The sequence below is a fragment of the Phocoena sinus genome, chromosome 5 (assembly GCF_008692025.1).
Source record: "Phocoena sinus isolate mPhoSin1 chromosome 5, mPhoSin1.pri, whole genome shotgun sequence".
NCBI lineage: Eukaryota > Metazoa > Chordata > Mammalia > Artiodactyla > Phocoenidae > Phocoena > Phocoena sinus.
In genome coordinates this window covers 103,146,929-103,168,332 of record NC_045767.1, presented here as the reverse complement: position 1 = coordinate 103,168,332, position 21,404 = coordinate 103,146,929, and the positions used below count along the sequence as shown (strand labels likewise).

Genomic DNA, 21,404 nt, shown 5'->3' with positions numbered 1-21,404 from the left:
CCTGGAGCATTTTGTCATGGAAAATAATTTGCCAAATCCAAAAATAAACAATGCATAGCTAGTGTCCCTCCTTGTCCCACAAATATACTTCCTGCTTTCTGTGAGAAGGGGTGTGGCATCTGCTGTTTTGGAGCTTCAGTTTCATGGAACTATGTTTTCCTTGTCTGGTTTTGCCAACAAAACACGTGTCCATGTGGTTAAGGCACACAGAGGGGCCCTGGGCCACTGCAGTCAGAGGCTGACCTCAGACTCTGTCTTCAGCCTTCCAGACAAGCTCTTTACTACATTTTTTTTGCTGAATTCCCAGACCTCACTACAAGACCTGGGGTGAGGCATCTCAAAAAGAAAGTGACAGGCTCCCTTGAATTACTTTGTGTTCAGAAGTGAGTTTCCACATGTTTCATGAGGCAAATATCATTATTTTTACAGGTGTTTAATTATTGGCTTCAGACACAAATTCTAATAGAAATAGAAAGAAGAAAAAGTGAGACTAATTCCAAAGCTCTTTTGAAATTATCCTTAGTCCCTCCTGACATTTCCTTAACTGGCCTTTTGTTTTAATGTCTTCAACAGAAGAGTTCTCCTAATGCTGTGAGGTGTGGCTTTGGCTTAGCTGCCTTTCTTTTTTCCAGAGTTAGCCTTTGTCTCTGCAGAACATTGCATCCTAGCTTTTGGAAATCCCCACTGAACTTGGAGAAATTATGCCTTGCCATCCAACCTCTCTCCTGGAACACAATGTGATTTCTGACGGCATACCAGTTGCTCCACTTGACAGTGTTTGCTTGTCTCATTTCACTTGAATATTCACTGGTGAGTAAGAAAAGAAGTGGAAAGTAATTACCACAGTTTATTATATGTTATTATATTATTATAAATAATATTATTTATTATATTTATAATATATATATTTATAATAATATTATAAATATTATTTATTATATGTTTCATGCCCATGATAATTACTTTTATAATGCCACTTGTGAATAAATTGATCAGATTAGGATGAATCACCTGACTGGCCAACAGCTATTGGAATGGTCCTCCATGTGTGACTTGGAATTATTACAAAACGTGGCAGGATAGACCTGCCCAGCCATCGCGGCAGATGTTCATTTGTAATGCTGCCTTAAGGAATAAGAAGATGAGAGCAAATTGTTCCAGCAGCTCAGCCTGCCCTGCCAACAGTTCAGAGGAGGAGTTGCCAGTGGGGCTGGAGGTCTATGGGAACCTGGAACTTGTTTTCACAGTGGTGTCAGCCGTGATGATCGGCCTGCTCATGTTCTCCTTGGGATGCTCTGTGGAGATCCGGAGGCTCTGGTCGCACATCAGGAGACCCTGGGGCATTGCTGTGGGACTGCTCTGCCAGTTTGGGCTCATGCCTCTTACTGCCTATCTCCTGGTCATCAGCTTCTCTCTGAAGCCAGTCCAAGCTATGGCTATCCTCATCATGGGGTGCTGCCCAGGGGGAACCATCTCGAACATTTTCACCTACTGGGTTGATGGAGACATGGATCTCAGGTAAGTTACACTAGGGAAGCTCAGCTGTCTTCCCCTGATAGCACTCTGCCAGGGATGGGGGTGGGGATGGGGGGGGACTGACACCTTCGCGTTAAAAACTCTGCCAATCTAGGTAGACATTCCATTGGGAAACATTTTACACAGACTTGTTCGGTCCCAGAAGGACTTTCCTTTCTGAACTTAAAATTTACTTTGCTGTGATTGTCCTCCGTTTTACTGTCAACTACTTTTCTGAGTAGAGGGGTTGGGTTCATATGCAACAGTGAAAGCAGGTCTCCTTCCTCACCCAATGGCCCTTCCTAGGCGTGAACCCATTCTCACCCACACTGATGGCTTTAACAACAGTCCTGGTTTCACAGTCTCCCAGGACATAGGTTCAGAATCCCAGGAAGCTAAGGATACTGGTTGGTAGCTATTGTAGTGGTGGTGGTGGCAGCAGCATAACCAGAATGAGGGCCTCATGGCTCTAATCAGCAAGTGATGCCCGAGCACCTACTTTATGAGATAAGTATTTTGAGGGACGGGATAAGGGAGCTTTAGGGGTATGTGATAGATGTATCCTGTTTTAAGTGGCTATTGAGCTGACTTGGGGAGCAACACAAAGACTTATGACTAAAACTGTTCTTTCTTGTTGTTTTGCAGATGTTTAACATTCATTACTAGAATCTCATTCCTTTCATTTAAGCCAGTGACCTTATTTCCAATTATGGTGTAGATAAATACCCCAGGAAGCATTAAGCTTTATCATTCATTTACATTTTAATGAGATTGAATTAGTCACAGGTATTTTGGAGTATTGTTTTGATGGGGAAAAGAGCATTTGAGGAAAAAACAGAGGAGCCACAACTGGAGAAAATGACAGGGCTAAAAACAGTGGTCTTTCTAGAATCTTTGCTTACTTCTGAACAAACTGTTTCACCTTTTGCCCAGAGAAAGAACTACTTATAAAATTAAATCTCTGTTCAATGTGTATGTCATTTAGTTGAGATTTATTATACAATGAATGAATCAGAGGTGCTGACTGTGCTGGGAGTTGACGTTAGTGAGTCAGCGGCAGGTATGGGTTTCTAGTTTCCTGCATGTGCTGAATGTTTAGCATATGGAACTTATTTCACCTATAAATTTTAATGGGTTCATGCCAAACAGACCAATAATTAATTTTCATATGGCTATGTTTCTAGTTACCCACTTATCAAAGATTTGAAATGAATCACTTGCATCGCTAATTTAACCCTCCCCCCATGGAAAGTGGCGGGGGGTGGGGTGGTGGTGGTGTGATGAATTGGGAGATTGGGATTGACATGTATACACTAATATGTCTAAAATGGATAACTAATAAGAACCTGCTGTATGAAAAATAAATAAAATTAAATTAAAAAAAAACCCTAATGTGCACTGCTAATTCAAATTCAATTAAGTTGACCATTAACATAATAATTGGGAAATGATAAATATTCTTTACACAAAGTCCATATAACAGTGATAAATTCCAGGGCCTGAAAGTTTTTGGAAAGAAAAAGGAAACATAGTTATTAAGTACCCTGACAGGCATGGGGTCTATGCTTTCATGTATTTTCTTTCCCTTCTTTCTTGGCTCTCAAAATAACCTTGTAAATGGCCTTTTATTATTCTGAATTTTACAGCTGAGAAAATTGTGTCTCAGATTGGTTAAGTATGTTGCCAAATGCTACAAATGAGTATGGCAGAACTCAGATTTAAAAGCACATCTGTTTCTCATCAGCCTGAAATTTAGGCACTTTCTTCAATGCCATTTATTAACACAACTAGATCTTCTGAGCAGGAACATAAATCGTTAAGCAGTGTTCTCAAGCACTTCTGTTCTGGGAAAGAGAACATTTATTACCTTCATCTCTTATTAGCCAAAATTATAATAAAAACACCAATTAATAGGAAGTCTATAAAAGATAAAGCTCATTTTACTTCCCTTAATTAGCTTTTAACTTTGGTCAAATTATTTAACCTATAAGCGTCATTTGTAAAACATGTTAAAATTGCCTATTCCCCACAAGGATGTATTTTAAGGAGGAAATATGTATGTTGGATGCCAGGCACATAGTAGGTATGTAGTAAATATTAGCTACTTTCCCATTTTTCTTATAAAAATTTGATTTTGAGACTCACAAACAAAACAAAAAACAAGCATAAAATTTAAATTCTAAGAAATGAAAATTTAAAATGGGGACTAAATATTAGATTTTCAAAAGCTTATAGATACAAGAGTAATAAATCTTAATTCTCAGTAAAAATTGCAAATAGGAAATTCAGTATTATCAAGTGAAACAATCTACAAGTTCACTATGTTTTTCTTACTTGATTACCAACAAAAATAACTTAAGCAAAACTCACTAGGCAGTCATTGATAGAAATTTTGTTTTTCATACTGGATAAAATCCAAGAGCATTTAGTACAACATCTTCATTTTACAAACGAGGAAATTTAGATTTAGTGCTCTTGAGATGAGCGCTAAACCTAAATGTGTTTCTCATGCCTTAACTCCGTGCTCCATTCAATTTACTTGTAGTTCTCCATGCGTTCACACCAAACAAGGAGTTTCACAGTCAACATGTTTGAACCAGTTTCTGCCTTCTGAGTATCTGATGCTGACACCAGTCATCCTCCCAGTCACCTGGACTCATCATCTTCGCAGTCCCTCCCCACCCCATGACTCCCCTTCATGCTTCACTTTCTTTAGTCAGTCCTCTGGCTAGTACTGTAGCCCACCCTCTTGATGTCACCCATAGCTATTGCTTCCTGTCTGTCCACTGCCATCACCTCAGGTCAGGCACCACAGTTTCTTTCTTGGCCAATTGCAGTATCTTCTCAATGTTCTCTCTACCTTCAGTCTTTCCTTCATGGTTTTGTAGTAAGTGGATAAGGCAGGCTCTGGGGTCAGACTGCCTGTCTTTATATCCTGACTTGGGACCTCTTTCTGTAACTGGAAATCGTAGTACTTCCTTCATGGTATTGTGAGGAGAAAAGGAACATATTATACATGTAAAGGCTTCTCAACACCTGTTAAATTGGATAGAACCTAAGCCGGGTCTAACTGACTCCTGCAGGCTTATTTACCATTAAACCCTTAAGCATAACAGGTCTTTGGTCAAAATGGACTATTAACTGTTTTTTTTTTCAAGATTTTATTTTTATTTATTTATTTATTTAGGCTGTGCTGGGTCTTAGTTGTGGCACGCGGGATCTTTGTTGCAGCATGTGGGATCTAGTTCGCTGAACAGGGATTGAACCCCGGCCCCCTGCATTGGGAGCAGAGAGTCTTACCCACTGGACCACCAGGGAAGTCCCTAGTAACTGTTCTTTAAACATACCCAGCACTTTTCCAACTTTCTTTTGCCCATTGTCTTCACAGGCTGCAACAACAGCTGGCCTGATCTGTCTCCTCCAATCATCCATTATAACTGTTCTGGAAAACAGTTGGCCCACATGTATGAAGAGCCTTAAAATTATCTTGCCCTTGGACTGAGCTCTGCTGATCTTGGCAGGGCTCTCTCACATGTCTGGGGACTGGCTAAATGTGGACTGATCTTGGATGGCCTCAGCTGGGACAATTGGGCTCTCCTCCCTGTGGCCTCTCATTCTCCAGCAGGCTAGCCTAGACCTAACCACATGACAGTGTCTGGGAAGCTTACAAGGTCTCTTGAGGCCTGAGCTTGAAAGCAGTTCACCATCACTTCCACCACATTCCAGTGGCTAATGCAAATTGCAAGGCTAGCCCAGATACAAGGACTGGAGAAGTAGATTCTGCCTCTCAATGGGGTAAGCTGCAAAGTCACAGTGCAGAGGGCATGGAAAAGAGCGGGAGAAAGAACTGGGGACATTTTTGCAATCTACTATACTAAGGATGGACAGAATTCTTGCCTTGGACAGTAGGACATGAAAACTGAGATCTGGCAGTACAGTGTCATAGTTAAGTGCACCAGTCTGGAGCCAGAACGTAGATCCATCCCTTACTATCTGGGTCCTCTTGGCAGGTTATGTAAATTCTCTATGCTTTAGTTTCCTCAGTTCTAAAATAGGGAGAAACATAAGTTACCTCATGGATTGTTGTAAGGATTGAATGAGTTAATATATATAAAGTGCTTAGAGTCTTACTGGCACAAAATGCTGTATGAGTTATTATTATTATTACATGGGTCAGGCAAAAGAGCACTGTGTCAGGGGCCTGTGTTTTAGTCTCTGCTCAAGGAGCTGTGTGTCTTTGAGCATACCTTTTTGGACCTGTTTCCTCATTTGTAAAATCATTGGGTTAGACTTTCTGAGGTCCCTTTTTCTTTTACTTTTCCATTATGGTTTATTACAGGATATTGAATATATTTCTCTGTGCTATACAGTAGGACCTTATTGTTTATCCATTCTACATGTAATAGTTTGCATCTGCTAATCCCAAACTCCCAATCCATCCCTCCCCTGCCTGCTTCCCCCTTGCAATCACAAGTGTGTTCTCTATGTTTGTGAGTCTGTTCTGTTTCTTAGATAAGTTCATTTGTGTCATGTGTCTTTTTTCTACTGTGGTAAAATATACATAACATAGCATTTACCATCTTAACATTTTTAAGTGTACAGTTCAATGGCATTAAGTACATTCACATTGTTGTACAATCATCACCACCATCCACCTCTAGAACTTTTTCATCTTCCCAAATTGAAACTCTGTATCCCTTAAACAATAATTCCTCCTTCCCTTTAGGCCCTGGCAACCGCCATGCTACTTTCTGTTTCTATGAATTTGACTACTTTAGGTATCTCATATTAGTGAAGTCATAAAACACTTGTCCTTTTGTGTCTGGCCTATTTCACTTAGCATGATGTCTTCAAAGTGCAGCTATGTCGTAGCTTGTGTCAGAATTTCCTTTCTTTTTAAGGATGAATAATAATCTATTGTATGCATATAAGACATTTTATTTATCCATTTTTCCATTGATGGACACTTGGGTTGCTTCTTCCTTTTGGCTATTGTAAGTAATGCTTCCATGAACGCGGGTGTGCAAATATCTGTTGGAGTCCTTACTTTCAGTTCTTTTGGGTATAATCCAGAAATGGATCTGAGGCTTTTTTAAGTTTTAAGTATTTTGTGACAATAGGAAAAGAAAAGCAAATTATAAAGTCTAAGCATCCCCCTCTCCCACCCCAGTTTTTAGTGTTTCTCTGGAAACTATTTGGCAGAGATGCCTCTCCTCTGTCCCATAGCACTAAATATGCAATGCTTTCTTGTCATCTATCAGAGGACACTGCAGTAGCTGGGCTACTTTCAGCCTCACTAGGTCTCTGAGCTCCTCCAGGGCTTGTTCCTCTGCATGCTTAGAGCCAGCCTGGTGGTGGCAGGGGCTTGATAGATGAGGGTGAATGACTGAAGGAAAGTTTCTGATTGCTCGTGTGTGTCACAGAAACTTCTCTTGAAATGCAATCAGTTTACTGGTACAACTCAGGACAGCTCCCACTGTCTTTAGTTTGATAACTTTTTTTTTTGGCCGTACCATGTGGCTTGTGGGATCTCAGTTCCCTGACCATGGATTGAACCCTGGCCCCAGCATTGAAATCCTGGAATCCTAACCACTAGGCCACCAGGGAATTCTTAGTTTGATAACTTTTGTTATACGAGGTCTAGTCTTCTGAGAGGACGTGTTTGTGTCCTCAGCGGCAGAGAAAGGATTCTGACCACTGGTGGTGGTAGAGCCTGAGGGATTCAGTGGCCAAATTTGACTTTTGAACTTTAAAGGAGCTCCTGATCCTTTAGCAGAAACCCTGAAACTGGGACTTCAGATTCTTCAGATCTGTCTGACAGGGCCTGGTGGAGAACTGAAGATCATCTTGAGAGACAGAACTTAGATTGAATCCATGTGACTTAGTGTGTTTCTATAATGCTATATACCTTAATTTCCTTGTCTATAAAATGAAAATAATACCTACCCATAGGGTTGTTTTATAGACGAAAAGAGAAAATGTATGTAATGAGGTCTGATACTTAGCAGGTGGTGCTCAATAAATGCTGGTTACCGTTCTTGAGAAGCAGCAGACAGGAGTAACATTTATATTTAGGGATGGAAAACCTGGCCTTGAACTCTTCTCTAGGCCCAAGTCTGTTGATCTGATCTTATAGCATATTCCATGTCCATCTGACTGCCTAGATAATTTAAAAGTTTTTTTTCAGTGGGGAAGCAAGTGTGTACTTTCATAGTTTTGAGTGTCAGAGTTCCTGAGTTTATTGGTTTCAAACTAAAACAACAGGCATATAATTTAAACCCCAATTGCAAAATGGTATACTTATCGACACTACATTTTAATATAATGCATATATATGTAATTTCCATGTTTTAAAGGAGGTTCAAGATTTACCTGTTTGTCCAGACTTGCTTAATCTGTCCCATTATTCTCTGTAACAGTTTGCAGATGGTGACACCATTCTTCTTAGTGCAAGTGGAATCTTGTTATACTGAAATCAGATTTTGCCAGCAATTTTCCTATATGTGAACAGCCAAGAGACCCAGTTGACCACATCCTCTGTTTATGCTACATTGGAATTTCATGGCAGTAAAACAAAAGGTGTGACTCTCCAATGCATTCAGACACGTTCACTTGTGCTTTTCCAGCTTGGCAGAGCACCAAGGTCATCTGTTGCCTTCCTTGACCATTACTGTGAACATTATGGGCGTGAAGTTGTATAAAGGGTGGAAGTAGTAACCTATGTAATCAAGGATATAGAATCAGTCTGATATAATCTCACACTTTGCTTCCCACAGTCATGAATCTTACCTTTCTGGTGTTTGAGCCATAGCCATAGAGGAGGAAAATTCTCTGCTAGTTCTCCAGAAGTTCAAGATCAAAGTGATGTAATATGGAATTCCTTTCAGGATGTGGTGATATGAAGAGCCAAGAATGTAGCACTATCATAGACTAGGAATTTGGAAAAGCGTTCCAGACACACACTATTCTTGAATACAAAGTTTTGAGAGCTGTGGCAAGCTGTTTTTCTTCGTTAATCTGCTCTCTAGTTAGGAAGAAGACTTTGCTCAAAGTAAGCATTCTTTATTTGTTTTTTTTTTTTGGTACGCGGGCCCCTCACTGCCGTGGCCCTTCCCGTTGCGGAGCACAGGCTCCAGACGCGCAGGCCCAGCGGCCACGGCTCACGGGCCCAGCCGCTTCGCGGCATATGGGATCCTCCCGGACCGGGGCACGAACCCATGTCCCCTGCATCGGCAGGCGGACTCCCAACCACTGCGCCACCAGGGAAGCCCAAAGTAAGCATTCTTAATAGAATAAGATGATTTAAAATCTCATATGGAGTGAAATATATGCAAGAACTGCTCAGAAAAGTTTGAAAAGAAAGACTTATGTGGAAGTGTCTGCTCTGTCGTATACAAAAATACACTATGAAAACACCATAATTAAAACAGTCTGAAAAAAAAAAAAAAACAGTCTGATATTTGCTTAGGAAAAAAGGACATTTTGAACACACTTGAACGTATATATAATATATAATGAAGTTGGCACTTCAGTTTAGTGAAAAATTGTTTATTTGGAAAATTTAACACACTTGCCTCTCAATATAGAAGACAATAGATTAGTTTGATACCTTATACAATATAAATTTTAGATAAGTTAAAGATATAAATGTAAAATATAAACCTATGAAAAAGTAAAAAGTGGGGGCAATATTTGAATAACCTCAGGAGAGGGGGAAATCTTTAACAAGGCAAGGAACTTAGAAACCAGGAAAAAAAAAGGACAGATGGACAGATTTGACTATCTCACTGTTATTTATTATGGCAAAAGTCATAAGCATAGTAAAAATATAGAATAACCTTGGCAAAAATATTTGTATTACATTTGATGATATGTACCCTAATTTTAAAGTAGCTCCTACAGGTTGAGAAAAGAAAAATCAGACAAGAAAGGCTGTTGAGAGGGGATATCCAAGAGGTTAATAAACATGAAAGAAAGCACAACCTTGTAGAGAGTCAGGTGTATAACAAAAGAAGAATGAGATGCAGTTTTCAATGTTCTCATGAGAATTAAAAGGGATTGATTGCCTCCAGTGCAGGCAAGATTGTGAAATGCAACAAGGTCTTCTGAAAATAATCTAGAAGTATCTATGAAAATAAAAAACAAACTTTTGACACAGCGATTCCACTTTGGAGAATCTATTTTACAGAAAGAGAAGAATTATTTCAAGTGAAATATATATAAGAATGTTTAATACATTGCTTATAATGAAAGAAAACTCAATATTTTCAGCATTGATGGAGTGATTGAAGAACTTATGGCATATTTATGTTGTACTCTGCAGTTCTTTTAAAAAAAATGAGTTTGTTATATCTGTTGCCCTGAAACATGCCTATGATATTAAGTGGAGAAAAAAACAAAAGCAACCAAGCTGCAGAGTAAGTTGCTTTGAAAAGAAAACGACAAAGCCTCTGTTCTCTAAACAGCAGCTATGAAACAGGATTGTTTAAATGAAAACAAAGAGGAGAAGGGATATATACAAATATTTGTGAATTACCTAAGTCTGGTTTTCTGAAAGGGTCACCAATTAGTTAAATATCTGACAGTGCATCTTTGGGCTGGATTCCCAGATGGGAGATTGTTGGGTCAAAGAGTAAACACAGGGCTTCCCTGGTGGCGCAGTGGTTGAGAGTCTGCCTGCCAATGCAGGGGACTATGGGTTCAAGCCCTGGTCTAGGAAGATCCCACGTGCCACGGAGCAGCTGGGCCCGTGAGCTACAAATACTGAGCTCTGCGCGTATGGAGCCTGTGCTCTGCAGCAAGAGAGGCCGCGACAGTGAGAGGCCCGCGCACCGCGATGAAGAGTGGCCCCCGCTTGCCACAACTAGAGAAAGCCCTCGCACAGAAACGAAGACCCAACACAGCCAAAAATAAATAAATGAATAAATAAATTTATAAAAAAAAAAAAAAAAAAAAAGAGTAAACACGTGTAATTTTGCTAGATATTACCAAACTCCCTCCAGGGGTTGTGCCATTTTGCATTTAAAAAAATAATAAATTTATTTATTTATTTATTTTTGGCTGCGTTGGGTCTTCATTGCTGCACACGGTCTTTCTCTAGTTGTGGCAAGTGGGGGCTACTCTTCGTTGCGGTGTGCGAGCTTCTCATTGTGGTGGCTTCTCTTGTTGCGGCACACACGGGCTTACTTGCTCCGCAGCATGTGGGATCTTCCCAGACCAGGGCTCGAACCCGTGTCCCCTGCACTAGCAGGCAGATTCTTAACCACTGCACCACCAGGGAAATCCTCATTTCACCAGCAGTGATTGAGAGTACAGAAGGAGTATTTTTAATATCATTGAAATATAATGGTTGCTGCTTTGCTGGGTATATAAACATTCTTCTGATAGAAAATGTCAAAGTTATCACAGACAGATTATTTTATAGACAGGGTAATTAGATGGAAACATTGGTGATTCATATTATGAGGAAGAATGATGTGTAACTTGCAGGCCTGATCAAGTGCTGGAGGACCCTTGCTATCTCTGCAGCAGACCTTAGTCCTACGAAGGGTCTCCTTCCCCTCCTCGCTGGGCTGGGAGGTAGTGAGCCTCAGTTTCTAGGCCATTTGTACCGTTAACACAGGTTGGGCATATACTATGTGCAAGGCAGTCTGCTGTGAGAATTTAAACTATGAATATTAAAACCTTCCAAGACTCTTGAAGCCTAGTGTTGAAGGGAATAAGCACTTGCTTTACCCCTGGGTTGTGTTGTATAATGTTCCCTGTGCCTCACCTCATCTGTAGAGCAGCATTAATCATGTCTATAAACAGTTTGTATGTGCTTAAACAGATTGTGTAATTTTCCCCAGTGATTTAAACATAAGTATTTTGTTGGCCTGAAGAATATCTCATTTCCATTTACCTTATTTCCCCTAATTTTACTGATTGATTTTGTTGCTGGTTTTATCACCCAGATAGGGACAAAATCCTATAAAGACAGAAAATAGATTCCTGGTTATCAGGGGCTGGGGGGAGAAGGGAATGGGGAGGGACTGCTAATGGGGTGGAGCTTCTTTTTGGGGTGATGAAAATATCCTGGAAATAGAATAGTACAGTCACATATACTAAAGATACTTTAAAATGAATGAATTTTATGGTCCATGAATTATATATCAATAAAGAAGAACTGTACAAGGAAAAAAATGAATCCTTATAGTGACTAGCAGAATGTTTAGGACGAGTAAATGCTCATAAAATATGAGTTAATTGATAGATGGCAAGAACTGCAGGAAATCTTTTTCTAGACCACAAATACAGTCATCATTTGTTGAATAATAAAACAGGAGACAGTTTCAAGTAAGTTACCCTACATAATCTCTAAGAAGTTGTACCCCAGGAGTTGTTTTTGGTAAGGACTAAATTCTTCATTTCAAACTTTCCCTCTTAAGCATCTACTTTAATTTTACTTTCAGCATCAGTATGACAACTTGTTCCACAGTGGTTGCCCGGGAATGATGCCACTCTGCCTTTATCTCTACACCTTGTCCTGGAATCTTGAGCAGAATCTCACCATTCCATATCAGAACATAGGTCTGTATTGGGCTTGTGACATGAAATAGTAACTGTAATGGTGATGGTAATAATAATAGCTGTTGTTTACTATGTGTCTCCTTTATACAGGGGTTTAAATATGTTATCTAATTTAATTCTCCAAATAACCCTACAGTATAGATTCTATTACCAGTCCCATATCCTGTATTTTCAGAATTAGGGAGGTGAAGTAACTCAACCAAGGTCATGCAGCTGGTAAGTGCAGACTGGAATTCTGACTCACGAATCTGACTGCAAAGTCCAAGCTCTTAACCCCTACAACGGTTCACTTTTGAAAACAAAGCCAGAAAACTTACTTACTAAAAAAACCAAACAACCGTTATATAATTCACTAGAAAGCAGTTAGACTCATTATGACCCACAGGTGAACTGAATCACAGTGGCTCTAATGAGACCTTAGTTCCCTCAGCCCCACCTTTTATATCACCTGTGGCCTTGACTTCTTTACTGATCAACATAAATGATTCCTATTGAGTATTAAAGCATATCCACATGTCACAACCACACCCATAGCTCTTTCATTATCTCCTTAAACTCTGAGAGCTCTGTGGACTCACTAGGATTGGAAGAAAAACTTGGTGAGATGATATGTCTATTCTGGTTTTATCAGAGTCTTTGGAGAATTGGTAGAAACCATGATTCGTAAACTCCAAAGTGTTAACCTGGAGTCTCAAGTAATCACTTGGAGAGCTTACAACCCATGGCCTATAGTTCAGAACCATGAATAGAGCCATGTCCCGATAACAGGTGAAGCCCACTGAATTTGTAAAATTTGAGTGAAATCTTCATTTAGAAATCATGATTTTATGTGCAACTTTTTCTTATCACTAAATTAGTTAATATATTCTATTTTAATAGTATACTCTAAAAGGCACTTGTAAACAATTAAAGCCCCAAATATGAGCAACTCATACGACTTTGGAGCTAGTATTGCAAGTGAGCAGATTTGGAAAGTAGCACTGGAAAATGTCAGTGTATGGATCCTGTTGGCAAGTAGACCTCTGCTCTGTTGAGCCTGTCTTTAGTCACTTGTGTTAATTAAAAGATGTATTTCTCTACCTGCCTTTGGGTTACCTGGCTACACTTGGAAATATAAGAACTTCCTTTGGTTTCTGTAACAAATGCTGTTTTTGTCTTGTAATAGATATTCTTTACCTTGCGAAGCAAATCACCCATTGGCTTCAAATGGAGAAATAATAGCTATAGTTGTAGAGTGGTGACCCCATACACAGCAACCAAAGAATTTTGCAGACATAAAAGGGTCCTCCTGTTTTCTAATCTTTACATTCTCAGTTGTCTCTAAAATTCCATGTGGTTGTTGAGGGATTCTGAGGGAAATGAGAGACTGTTTGTGACGGCATTCAGTGGTATCATATACCCTTCAAAGATTGTCTTCTAAACATTAACACATTTTTTTGGAGGTGGATGCAGAAATAAAATGCATCTTGAATTAAAGCTTTTATCTAATTGAAATAGACATAAACTGTTGAGAAATGGGTGGTCAGGGTGAGAGGGGATACCATCTGACAGATTTTTCTTCTCTTCAGGAATTACCCTTGTGTGCCTGACCATTCCTGTGGCCTTTGGTGTCTATGTGAATTATAGGTGGCCCAAACAATCCAAAATTATTCTTAAGGTAAGCAACTCCATGGGACAGTTAGCACACTTCAGAATCAGAGACTTCACAAATAGACATAGGCAATGACCAGAACAAAGGGGCCAGTCAGACACGGCCCCACACCTAGCAATTTTCTTTATGTATTCTGCATTTTTGGATCCAGCCACCATATTTCCTCCACTCTAAGCCTTGCTTTGTCACTCCCATGGGCCCCTACACTGAGGCGTATGACACCCTGCAAAGCATGGAACTCGTGCTTTAGTGACAGAAAAGCTTAGGCCTGCGTGTGGCCAGAGAGCACCCATTTGTTCATAAGGCTTCACACAGGTGCTCTCAAACAAAGGCTGTTCAAATCTGCATGAAATGGGGCCCACTGTTTATGAGTGTGGCTGGCTTCCTGGAACAGCAGGATGAAGGGCTGTCTTTCAGAAACATTCCTGGGTGAGCCTCTAAAGATGGAGTTTGTACACACAAACAAGGGCTGCTGACCACACGAATAACTGTCAGAATGAAATCCAGAATGCACTGCGGAGTCTGGCCCTGGAATGATGGGAGCTGGAACCCTCTACCTCCTCTTGACTTTCCAGGGTTGTCTTTTGTCTGCTGGGGAAACAAGCCAATGTCCTTGTTAAATGGCTTTTAAAATTATGTGGCTTACACAGCACAGGGAGATCAGCTCCGTGCTTTGTGACCACCTAGAGGGGTGGGATAGGTAGGGTGGGAGGGAGACGCAAGAGGGAGGAGATAGGGGGATATATGTATATGTATAGCTGATTCACTTTGTCATACAGCAGCAACTAACACACCATTGTAAAGCAATTATCCTCCAATAAAGATGTTTAAAAAAATAAATAAATAAAAGAGGTTTTTAAAGACGGAAGAAAAAAGTTATGTGGCTTGAGAGGAGGTGTTCTCAACAATGGTGTCCATCTCCTAGGGTGTTGTCCATTTTTCTGATTATGTATTGTTTTAGAAGATATATACTTTTATTATATACTGCTTTCATGAAGATTTAAAAAATGTTTTAGTTATTTTTTGCATTTGTAAAAAAAGACGTTTGGAGCTGATTGGAGGTTTGGCAAATAAATGTCAGTTCATTTTAGTTTGGGGTTTATGGTTTGGTTCAGTTTAAGCTCTTGATGTTTGGCTCTACCTGACAGAACATGCCACTCCATTTGCCTGCACGAATGGATGCTGCTTCCTCAGTTTGGCACAAGACTGAACAACTCCCCCTAGTCCTCCGATGAGATGGAGAACGAGAAGAGGGGTTGACAAGCAGACAAATTAGCTGGACACAGGGAGCTGGAGGAGGGCTTGGATGCTGTGCGTCCGGATTGCACATGATGACTTTACTGTTATTTCAGTAGGAGAAAATTTCCAGTGTGGCAGCGTGTGGTTATAATTTTGTTTACAAAACAGGAGGAGAGAGTATGATCATGGGAACCTCTTACTTTTCAAGTACTCTATCTTGCAGTACTTTCTTAAAAGGGCATCTAACAAAAAAATAATGATTTTGGTGTTTCCAGATCCTCTACTAGGCCATCAGTGTCAGTGGAGAAATCAGATACATTTTCTGTATGTCTGTAAAGAGCAAATTAAAAACCATTTGGCTGGACTTCCCTGGTGGCGCAGTGCTTAAGAATCCTCCTGCCAGTGCAGGGGACACGGGTTCGAGCCCTGGTCCAGGAAGATCCCACATGCTGCGGAGCAACTAAGCCCGTGCGCCACAACTACTGAGCCCACATGTGATAACTACTGAAGCCCGTGCACCTAGAGCCCGTGCTCCGTGACAAGAGAAGTCACCGCAATGAGGAGACCGTGCACTGCAACGAAGAGTAGCCCCTGCTCACTGCAACTAGAGAAAAGCCAACACGCAGCAACAAAGACCCAACACAGCCAAAAATAAATAAATAAATAAATAAATACCCCCCCCCCCACAAAGAACTACCCAGCTGAGCCCAGCCCAAATAAAAAAAACAAAAAAAACCCAACAACAACAAAAAAAACCATTTGGCTATTCCAGAGGTGCTGTGGCAGAAAATATTTAATAATATGGTAGAAAGTTGACCGAGGATTTTTACAATCAGAGGCCTTTGTGTGTTCCAGCATCTTCCCATTAGGCAGAGGCCCAGTCTTTCCCTGTATTTGAGCAGTAAAAATGATCCCAGAACACATCTTTGGTACATTGGGTTGTTTTTATTTTGTTTCGGTTCCCCATGACCGTCTTTCTCCACACCCTGAATCACTTCAAATCAAGGTTGATGCTGAACTGGGCACATAGTTTGCTGTTTACATGATGTGAATGGGAGCTTGCCAAGATCCTGACTTTCCCCCACATATTCTGGGTCTTGCTTCCTCTTTATCTGGTTTAAAACTCTGACCACTGGGAAAAATTTTTGTTGAATTTTGTTTGTTTCTATTAAACAACAAAAGCAAGAGACAGTATTCATTTGGGAGAAGATATCAGTATCTTCAATAGTATCTCGTTTTACATTAATATTAGCTCAGGTTGTCTAATGAAGAATGGGTCAATTTCATTTGGAGGAGAGAAGAACAGGGAGCAGAGCAGTCAAGAAGGCACTGGTGGTTGAAGGGGTGGTAGGGAGAGAGTGGTGGATGGTCAGGCAGGGCAGATCTCAGGCAAGAGGTTACCAGCGCGGGGCCTGCAAGGTTGTGTATAGAGGTGTTGGATGCTTATTATCAGAATTTTCACTTATTTCACAAATTTGTCCTATCCACGAAAAACTCCACTACCCAACCCTTCTGGCAGAATCCTCCATTTGAGAGGGAAAGATACTGATCGTAAAATAAGAAGACTTAGATTTGTGTTGAGCTTCATCAAATCTAGCTCAGTCAAGTCACTTGACCACTTTGGACCTCAGGTTTCTTCTCTGTAAAATGAGATTGGATTCGGTGGTCTCTAAGTCCTCTCTTTGTTCTAAAACCTTCTAGGTTCCAAGGCTTTTGGAGCAGTGATGGACTTTGCAAAAAGACTGTGATATTTACCTGTGCCTCTTTTATTGGTTTGCCTTAGGTTGGAGCCATTGTTGGTGGGGTCCTCCTTTTGGTGGTTGCAGTTGCTGGTGTGGTGCTGGCGAAAGGATCTTGGAATTCAGATATCATTCCTCTGACCATCAGCTTCATCTTTCCTTTGATTGGCCATGTCACAGGCTTTCTCCTGGCACTTCTTACCCACCAATCTTGGCAGAGGTACAGTTAAATTATCCATAAACTTTTATAAGGAGGACAAATTGAACACACTGCCATTGACAGGCTTTGCTGCCTGGCTATGTCTGGAAGCACAAAGAGTTTTTTTTTTTTTTTTTTTTTTTTTTTTTTTTTTTTTCGGTACGTGGGCCTCTCACTGCTGTGGCCTCTCCCGTTGCGGAGCACAGGCTCCGGACGCACAGGCCCAGCGGCCATGGCTCACGGGCCCAGCCGCTCCGCGGCATGTGGGATCCTCCCGGACCGGGGCACGAACCCGTGTCCCCTGCATCGGCAGGCGGACTCCCAACCACTGCGCCACCAGGGAAGCCCCCACAAAGAGTTTTGACTTACAAGGTGGGTGGTGTTGTCCACTTGGGGAACATTTAGGGTAGTAACCAAGTACTTGGTGAGGCTCTGCCAAGGGTATCTCATTTCCTTCTTACTACAAGTCTGAGGGGCAGATACTCTGGGTATCTCATTCTACATTCTACAGATGAGCAAACCCTTCAGGGAGCTTAAGTAACCTGACCAAGGTCATGGAGCCAGAATGTGGTGGACTTAAGATTTGGGCCTTAGGTCCGTACAGTCATATCCGCAGGGCATTTGTTCCAGAGCCCCCTGCAGATACCAGAATCCAAGGATGCTCAACTCCCTATTATAAAATGGCATAGTATTTGCATATAACCTACATCCTCCATATACTTTAAATCATCTCTAGATTACTTATAATACCTAATGTAATGCTATATAAATAGTTGCCTGCACGGCAAATTTAAGTTTTGCTTTTTGGAACCTTGTAGAATTTTTCTTTTCCCAAATATTTTTGATCTGAGGTTGGTTGAATCTGTGGATATAGAACCTGCAGATACAGAGGGACGACTGTAATTAGGAACACGGACTGCTGAGGAGTTGAAATATAATTGGATCTGGAGAGAAGGTATTCCTATGGCAAAGTGTAGTCAGCAATCCTGTTTTTCCACACCTGATGGCTTGAGAAAGATCAGGACTGAGATAATGCATTTGCCTTGTGAATGGTCCAGGTGTGAGGTTCAGCTGTGTCACTTAATCTTGTCAGGTTACGGACAGGGCTCTGAAAGAAGTGAGGGTGGTTTGGAGAAAGTGTAGTGTGCAACAGGGTGACTAGAAATAAAATAAGAGGCACTGAATTTGCCCTGTACTAGTGACGATATTTTCACTCCCACATTCCACACCCTTGTTACCTCCACATCCCAGTCCAGTCTGCAAAGAGAAGCCGGTTTATCAAACGTCTCTTTCCCTCTTCTGCCATCTGTAAAAGCCTCAAGATGCCCTTTGTATTCAATAAATTGGAGAAGATGAAACTGCCTAACCCAGCCTCCAAGGTCCTGCCTAGGTTTTCCTTCTTCTCCCTCCTGCTTTTTCTTTTTCAAGTGAGGTTTATTTTTCTTTTCTCTTCTGTTCTTTTCTCTTTTTTTGTAATTAGAAAATGAATAAAATATAGAAAAGGAGAAAGCAGAAAAAACTTATTACTAAACCATTTCACCAAAGAAACCATTTTAGACATTTTGTTTTCATGTAGGGTTTTTATGTTTATTTTCAAGTGTTTATACTGTTTTGTGTCTGACTCAACTTTCCATTCTCATCTCCTTCAATCCTCCACTCCCCGCAGGTTGGCTTAGAGCATAAGCAATGCTTACTGAATAGGCCAAGCTCATACGTGTCCCCAGAACTTTAATTTCAATCACTTCCCCACATTAAATGCCTCTTTCCATTCTTTAGTTTCACCCTTCCTCTGTGAAGCCTTCTCTAACCATTTATGCCACTTTTCTGAATTTCTAAAGCATTTCCCTGACCTTCGATCATACTTTGTCTTGTGCTCTTTCTATGTGTATATCTCTTGTCTTTTCACCCAGATTCTCAGGGCAGAGTTCATAGGGCCCTATTCAGAGGTGCCTCTCAAGAGGCCACCTATAGAGTAGGCACTCAGCAAATAATTATTGAATGGATAAACATTTTTAGTGGTCTCAGCTCATAGCTTGCACTTATCGCTATACGTAAAATTTAAAAATAGTCCTTATTTTTAAAGGACTAGTATGTAAAATTTTTCCATTGGTAGTTGCAGGACGATTTCCTTAGAAACTGGAGCTCAGAATATTCAGATGTGCATCACCATGCTGCACCTATCTTTCACTGCCGAGCAATTAGTCCAGATGCTTAGCTTCCCATTGGCCTATGGACTCTTCCAGCTGTTGGATGGGTTTCTCATTGTTGCAGGTAGGTAAAGCCCCCATTGAGTGGACTTGACTGAAAATTGTTCACCCAGCTTACTAACTCCTTTTTCAATCTGAATATACATGTGCTGCCCTTGTGATACATTTTTAGCCTGACATTTCTGGGGAAAATAAAATGTATAAACAAGATCTTTTGCCACAAGTGGAAGTTTCACAGAAAAATATTTTTAAAAACCTGTGAAAGTGAGCTTATAATTGTAAACAATCTTCACAAAAACAATGCACTATCAGAACTCCCCATGAACAAATTATTTATCTCAAAAATGACATTTGTTATGTTTTATTAAGAGCCTTGAAAGTCTTCCAAATGTTATTTCACAGTACTTATGTGACTAAGAATTGTGCTGAATGTCTGTGAAATGTTTTTTAACTATGAAATATAATACATACAGATATTAAAAAATATATACGCTTATCTATCCCTACAGCCAAAAAGACATCATTTTGCAGGCAGTCATTATGTAGGTTCACAGAAGGTAAATTTAAAATATATAGATTGATAGATATGTACACAAACATACGTATATTTTAATCTTGGCCATTGTAAATTTTTTATTGTCTCAGAACGTAAGGCTCAATGATTACTGATATAAATAATTATATACTGATTACAGACAATTAATATAAGGAACACTTGGGGTTTAATTTTCCCACAAGATAAAGTCTAGCAGAATAAAACTCCTGGTCTTAAATCCAGGTTTTAATTCCTTCTCATGGTGAGACTGTGATGGAAGGAGTATGCTTGGCCCATTCCTAGCTACCTCCCAGCACCCGGGGGGGCACCTGACCCATATTAAGCCCTCCACAGGAGTTGCTGACTGACTGGATGGATGGATGGACAGACGGACAGATGGACGGACAAGCTGTCAGCCACCTGATGAATGTCTCAATCACAATAGGTCCATTCCAGACAGAAATAGCCATCTTGATACACTGAATTATTTTGCTCTGTAGTTTTTTCTTTTCCCCTTCTTTTTCCTGTGTGTTTATACATATACGATCCAAAGCAAACAAACCCCCAAAGTATTGACAAGTGCACAATGTCACCAAATTATAGTCTTTGCTAAAGTGATTTTTAATACTGGTATGTTTTAACACCTAGCATATAAGATGTACAAGAGGACACTGAAGATCAAACACAGAATAAAGAACCCCGCTTTAAGGGTAGAAGCCCGCTTTAAGAAGAAATCCACTTCTCCCAAAGAGACCAGTGCTTTCTTGGAGGTGAATGAAGAAGCTGCTCTAACTCCTGGGCCATCAGGGCCCATGGATCTCCACAGGGCTGTCATGCCAACTGGCCAGATCTCATGTGCCAAGTAGGGGTTTGTTGGCTTGACTGGTCCCTGTCTTCCTCAGTGGCCAGTAAAGACAGTGCAGAGCTGATGAGTGAATCTTGTTGGCAGGGCTAATGGGAATGTTTGCGTGTCAGAGGTCAACATATTTATATTTCTGTGTGGACTGTGATTTGTCATAGGATCCCCTTTTGAGAATATGCTCTGCCTATTTCAGGTTCTTTCTTTGGGGGTTTACACAACAGATTTATTAGCTACTTTGTGTGTTCTTGTCTTCCCATACAGTGAAGAGTGATCCCCATTGTTATGTGAAGTCGTCAAGCTGTGAATTTTAACCTCACAAGAGTTAGAACTCTGTGTAGAGGAGATGTCACCTCATACTGCAGGGCAAGGACAGAGTCTGGACCCACTTGACTTCTCGACTTTGGGCAAGTCCTTTGGGGCATTGGGGAGGAAGCATACAGCTCTTATAAAAATGGGGTCTTTTCTCAAATGATTGTTTTTTTTAAGGGCTTGAAAATCTTTTTAGATTTATAGATGTAATCACGAGCCTCAAGGGAATTTAATGAACACTTGAAGTTAATATTTTTACTCCCTAGAGATAGACACAATGTATATTCTTCTAATATACATTTATGCATTATGTCATTTTAAAAACATTGAGGGCTTCCCTGGTGGCGCAGTCGTTGGGAGTCCGCCTGCCGATGCAGGGGACGCGGGTTCGTGCCCCGGTCCGGGAGGATCCCCCATGCCGCGGAGCGTCTGGGCCTGTGGGCCTTGGCCGCTGGGCCTGTGCATCCGGAGCTTGTGCTCCGCGGTGGGAGAGGCCGCGGCAGTGAGAGGCCCGTGTACCGCAAAAAAAAAAACCAAACAAAACCCAAAAAACATTGAGATCATTCCACATATACTGTT

General features: G+C 40.8%; 1 protein-coding gene across 1 annotated transcript; it reads left to right on the top strand.

Annotated features, from left to right (window-relative positions):
- The first annotated feature begins 1,141 nt into the window (after positions 1 to 1,141).
- On the top strand, positions 1,142 to 20,871 carry SLC10A6 (solute carrier family 10 member 6). Its single transcript, XM_032632962.1, is given in 7 exon segments — positions 1,142 to 1,518; positions 11,967 to 11,998; positions 12,001 to 12,084; positions 13,653 to 13,741; positions 16,758 to 16,933; positions 19,026 to 19,183; positions 20,303 to 20,871. Coding segments are annotated over 7 exon segments (1,134 nt in total). The 3' UTR covers positions 20,521 to 20,871.
- The last annotated feature ends 533 nt before the right edge of the window (positions 20,872 to 21,404 follow it).